The sequence below is a fragment of the Seriola lalandi genome, unplaced genomic scaffold (assembly GCF_002814215.2).
Source record: "Seriola lalandi dorsalis isolate HSWRI2012SDOR001 ecotype SW California unplaced genomic scaffold, Sedor1 jcf7180002002863, whole genome shotgun sequence".
In the NCBI taxonomy this organism is placed as follows: domain Eukaryota; kingdom Metazoa; phylum Chordata; class Actinopteri; order Carangiformes; family Carangidae; genus Seriola; species Seriola lalandi.
Window position 1 is genome coordinate 1 of NW_019473519.1, and position 6,084 is coordinate 6,084.

Here is a 6,084-nt window from a genome sequence, read left to right on the forward strand (position 1 = left end):
TTCTACTGACTGCTGACTCTTGAATATGTGAAGAAGATGATGATGAGGTTGAAGAAGGTGAGGATGACGAGGATGACGAGGAGGTAGAGGGAGAAGAAGATGAGGAGGAATCAGAAGAGGGGGAGGAGGAGGAGGAGGAGGAGGAGGAGGAAGTGGCAGGAGATGAGGAGGAGGATGTAGAAGAAGATGAAGAAGATGAGGAGGAGGAGGAGGAGGAGGAGGAGGAAGAAGCAGCCTTGGATCCAGGTTTTTGATGGACCCTGATCTTAATGGGCCTTCTGGCTGGGCGAGCAGGTTTAGTAGGTGAGGGCGTCAAAACTTTGAGGCTGGGGGTCTCAGTAGTCTGGGGCTCTTCACCATATCCCTCTTCATCCTCAGATTCAGGGGAAACATCGTTGTCTGGCTCTTCTGTCTCCGGTACAACCTCCATGGTTGTTGTCTCTTCTACTGGAGGGGGGGTTGTGGGCTCTTCGTCTTGCTCTTCATCTTCTCTATCTTGAGTTCTTCCTCTGGATGAACCTCTGTTGGCTGTGTTCCTGACTGAGCCTCTTACAGAGGAGAAGATGCTGTGATAGGAGCGTGTCTGGGAAAGCGGGCGTACGGGCCTGTTGAAAGGTGCAGCAGGGCGTGGCTGTGGGGGTGTGTCTGGCTCCTCTGTTGACAAGAGGTCAGACTCATCATGGTCAGTATCCTGTTTGGAAGGAGTGTGGCCGGTCCTGCGGGTGTCTTTGGTTTTTGAGAACGACGAGGCAGTGCTGATGGCTGGCAATGGACAAAAATGTATTTTGTCATGAATTTAGGATGAAACAAATTCACAAAGTACACATGCTTGAGGACACAGAATAAGAGAAGATGCTTACATCCAGGCATGGCAACACTGAAGGCTTTGCTCTGTGGTCCCTGTCCCCTCCTATTGGTGGCTCTAATCTTGAAGATGTACCGGTCTCCTGGTGTGAGGCCATCTACGGTGGCTGTGTTGCTGCTGCCACGGTGCGTCACACTTTTCATTCCAAACGGCTTCATAGCAGGAGCATAAGACAGGATGTACTCTGTTTGGAGTTAGATGATGAACAATTGTAATGAAGAGATGGGGTCAGACTCTATAAGAAGCTGAATTTAAAACTGCAAAGAAGACATTTCTTTTGCCATTTTTCAACAAGCCCACATAGCAGGAAAAACATCTGTCCCTTTCAGACTTTCAACATTTGTCTCTCTTTCATTGGTGCAGGGTGTGGTGAAGGAAATTAGCCAAATGGTCAAAAGTTACAAAACCAAGTCCTCTGGCTTCAGCACTGAGTTCATACATAACCCAGTGACCTGAGTCATGACACTAACTGCTAATATGCTGAGTAACATAGTTTTCACAGATGGGACGAAGCATATTACAAACTATGTTTTGTTTCCACCCACGTAGATATTGCACCAATCAAATTACAGTACCAACACTGTCAGCCAGAACCAAAAGTTCATGGACACTGGATGAACACTAATGAAGGGGGCGTCGTCATGGAAGAAAAATATGTGAAAAATGAAATGTCCACAAGTCAAAGAGTTAGGATATACTGTATATTTACCGATTTCTTTGCAAAAATACATTTATTTTCAATTTTACTTCAATCCTCCAGGTCTGACCTCTTATCCTCCCGTTGGGTTCCTCAGGTGGATCCCATGTTGCAATGACAGCAGTTCCTTTCCCTCGCAGTGGCTTGACCTCGAAGTTCTCCGGTGGTCCAGATGGTGCTGGTGAGTGAGGAGAACACAAGTGAACGGACAGACTGCAGTGAAAGGAGGAGCGGCGGGGGAGAAACCAGAAGCAGCAACGAGGGAACAGGGTGAGGAAATTGCTGCTTACAGTATGTAAAAACAGCGGGGCCGTTTGTGCCAGGAGGCTTGAGCTGAGGAGAATACTGCTGCCATACATTGTCAGGGAACCCTCCCCTTGAGCTCATGTATGGAAGTGCAGAAGGAGATCTGAGCTGTGAGCCAGGCAGTAAACGCTGACATTGCAATGAACCGTGGCTCAGGAGCTGCTATGGCATTGTATAAATGCTGCAATCATGACAGACCGGCAGCCAAAACTAGAATCAAATATCAAATGAGAATAATAGGGAGTGAATGTGATGAAGTGTCGTATGAGGAAATAAGCAGAAAAGAGCTAACAGACAGGGTTATGCAAGAATGAATTCTTTTCTGCGAGAATAATTTCTCTTTTCATACTCATACTAAGAAAAATGCAGGGCTTTGGCTCTCGAAAGCTACTTCTCTTAAAATGAAATCAGTTTCCATCACCATCCCTCAGCTGCAGCACAACCTACAAAATAATATTCTAAAAGCAATTCTCAAGTGGCAGTACACACCTGACTCAGGGGTCCTCTGAAAGACAGAGACGCTCCACTTGCCATGATTTTCTCCCTGGGAGATTCTGACAGAGAACTCATACATGCCGTCAGCAGACAGGGTGTCAATCATCATTCTCCTCTGGGTGCTGTCCTTGTACTCCCAGCGTGCTGACTCGCCCTTCTCCCTGTACCTAACTGCGTAGGATCTGAGTTAAGAGAGAATGAAAATGTTTCATTTCAAGTGTTAGGGTTATCTCTCACTCATTCTCTTTCTGTTAAATGGTCTTTCTTTCTCTCTCTGTCTCGTTGACAGACACATGCACTAACAATCACTTTAACAGATCCCACCTGGATGCCCCGGGGACGACTTTCCCCATCTCGACCGCAGGGTCAACCCAGGAGATGAGGACAGACTGAGGAGACATGACCCTGACACTGATGTCCCGAGCCTCGTACTCTGGTGGCTCTGGTCAACACACACATAGACAAACACACACAACGACACAGAGACAAAAAAAATGTCTAGCTATGTTTTCTTAAAATGAAACAAATCTTAAAGCAGCTTCTAAAATCACAGAATTCAGTGGTTTGTGGAGATTTTGGCACCATGATACCAAACATTCATGCACTTTCACTGAGCATACACGGATAATGATGAGCAATGTTGTTCTGTTAACAGTATAAAGAAAGACATAGAGGCAGACAAAAGCAACCTGCAAGTACCTGGTGTGGTTGTTTTGGTTACGACTGCTCTGTTGGCGGGTGCGCTCTGGCCCTGGGCTTTCTGTGCCTGCAGTGACACCACATGAACCGACTCAGATGCTATGAATAAAGAGGGATACCAGGCACGGGCAGGGTTTACACTATGGACACTAAAGATAGTACAAACAAAATTTATACATTTAGCTCAATGCTCATTGAAGAAAAAAAAAAAATCAGAGTAGGATCTGCAAAATGCAGTTTGAAGACTGCCAGTCTTCTCAACATCATATTTTACTTGAACCTAAAGGTTTGTCTTTTCAATCTGGTGTTTAAGAGTGTAAGATGTGGGTCCTCTTACTTAGTTTGGCTGTGTTTCGGTTCCTCTGATCTGACTGAGGCTTGGTGTGGTGCTGACGTCTCCTTTCCAACAGCGGGGTTCCGGCCAAAGCTCTTTCAGGCTGCCTGGGACCTGAGGAGGATTGAGGCGCCCTCCTGTGTGTCCGGGTATTAGAGACGCCCGATGGGTGAGCTGTTCTGTCCACTCTGGTGGCCCGCTGTACGGAGGGCTGATTTCTGGCTGCAGTTTGTGAAGACCTGACTGGATCTGTTGCTGGATGATAACGGAGGGGAGAAAAAAATCAGAGTGCAGTGGAGTTCATCTTACCTTCATGACCCATAGTTCATTAATTATCTGTGCTCTGTGCTGGATTTGGGGCCTCGTTGAAACTCTAAACTTCCATGGGAAATGATTGAATATAATTACTTTACCCAAGACACGTCATCTAAGTGATAACGACATAATTACATGCCAATTTCATTCAACTGTAAACATATCCACTTGTCAAAAAAGAGACATGATGTGTCATCTGATCTATCTCCTGGTGTCCTGCTTCCTGCTTTAATCCCACCCTATTGCTGACTCCATCTTGGACAATGTCTCAGACACTGACTCAGACAGCCAGAAAAAAAAAAAATCCCTCATCTGGCTGCAGTGCGAAGTGATAGTGCATGGTAATATAACAAAAAACTCTGTCACTCCCTCTCCCACTCTTTCGTCTTCTTTCCTTCCTCCTCCCCCCGTATCCCTCCGTTATCCGTTTCCCATAATCACTGTCAGATGAAAAAGATCTGCCCTGTCTCCCATCAGGATACTCCCCCAGCTGCACGCACAGCTGGATGAGTACTGACAAGTCAGCTGATGTAACAAAGTGGATCTGACGAAATTCAAAGTGGTTATAAGGTCAAAACAACATTGTGGTCTAGGGTATCCCCTCCCAACAGGTACGATAGGCAAGCTGAGAATAGTTGTCCATGAGAGGCCACAACACCCAAAATATTTTCTTTAGTTATAGCTTAAAAAAGGGAGAGAGGGAGACTTTCGGCCCTGATAGGCTTCCACCATGAAACTGTAAAAATGTGGTGGAAAGCAAAGATAAGGCAAAAAGGATATGAAGGGAAGTATAAAAACACACTAGAAAAGCTCCCGGGAAGACGGAAGTGGTTTGTTTCAATAAGACTTGGAGCGCTCTATTCATGTCTTTTTGTCTCTCTTGTCTCTATCTTCCTCTCTGTCCTGCCAGCACAGCTGAGCGAAATTCTTTTCCTTTGGATATAGAGAGCATTGACTGTTTGTTTGGTAATGCCCCCTAGAGTCAGTGTACTGTGATTAAGTCTATTTGATTCAAATTTACTGTTAAATAAATGTGTTGATTCTGTTAGCCCTATCCCCTAGATTGTTGTTTTAATTAACTTTAACATTTCTTTAAATAAACCATGTTTAATAAATGTTACACACAATAAATACAAACTTAAGTCAGTAAAGCACACTATATTATTTATTTATTCTACATCTTTCTTATTCATAGCCTTTGTGTACATTTTGGTAATTGCTGGACAAACACTGTAAACCTTATCAATCCTATGACATTGAGCCAGTGAGGTGACTGTTTGCCATTCCAGTCTGATCCTGGGATCCATACCTGTTTGACTGTGTCTGACTCCTTTTACTAGCTCTAACTTAAAACAGAAATAGCTCCATTTGGTTTTAATCAGCAGTCTTCTCCTTTTCTGTATTTTCTTCTTCCTCTCTTTCGCTCTCTGGAAAACTGTCACAGCGCATATTTTGGCCCAGGTCATCATGCCGCGGACCGCTAAACCATTTGACTCCACAATACTCTCATTGCCAGATCCTTTCTGTCTTTTCCTGGAAGCTCAATGGTCCGAGGTGCTATGAGGCTGGCCTCCAGACAGACAGACATACCACTGCTACAGCAGAGACCACCTCAGTGTATTCAGGCTGAGATGCTGAAGAATGTCACTGTTGTCCTCTTACTCCCTCCTCAAACTGAGCTGAAGAGAGCCAGGGATTTATCCTCTCTGACATTTCACCACCTTCAAAAGCAAATCCAAACTTTGCAAACATAATTTGGTGAATTTGGGTTTCATGGTGGAGCACATTGCTCAGTTTAGCCACAGTTTCATTTAACAGCTATACAAACAATTCTCAGTGGCAGAGCGTTCCTGGAGGCAGAAATAATGAAATAAGCCCCAGCTGGCAGAGACGATAGCTAACTAATGGCAGAGAAACAACTCCAGGCCAAATACGAACATTAGTGGGGCGCTCCCCGTGGCTCCACTGGTAGGGCGCGTACCACTTGTGCTCAGTATGATTAATTGTTAAAATTGTTGTGTGTTGTTCATTTATACAAACAATTTTGATTTGACAAGCTTTTTAATTATTTTTCCTGGAGGCAGAAACGATCACTCGAGCCTCAACTTACAAAGTTAGTGTTAGCTAATATAAACTAATCAACCCAAATGGAGAAGAAACAACTACAATCAAGATATGAAAATAACCCTACAACACTAATGCCAATGCCTTCATTCATTCATTAGCCTACCAAGCTAACACCTAAATAACACAAAATGTTAAGGGGCCAAATTAGCCTTAACTTATATGTTGGATCTTATTTGTCAGTTACTAGCGAGTTAGCTAGCTTCATAACAATTGGAAATGTTGACATGACATTTGCGCTTGATAAAT

General features: G+C 44.3%; 1 protein-coding gene across 1 annotated transcript; it reads right to left on the reverse strand.

Annotated features, from left to right (window-relative positions):
- Nucleotides 1-6: 6 nt before the first annotated feature.
- LOC147820074 (uncharacterized) lies at nt 7-3,718 on the reverse strand (the record flags this gene model as incomplete). Its single annotated transcript, XM_087177214.1, has 8 exons — nt 3,706-3,718; nt 3,400-3,651; nt 3,063-3,161; nt 2,688-2,805; nt 2,358-2,545; nt 1,633-1,740; nt 861-1,049; nt 7-762 (listed from the first exon to the last, which is right to left on the reverse strand). Coding segments are annotated over exons 1-8 (1,723 nt in total), but the record flags the coding sequence as incomplete, so codon positions are not given.
- Between the last annotated feature and the right edge of the window lie 2,366 nt (nt 3,719-6,084).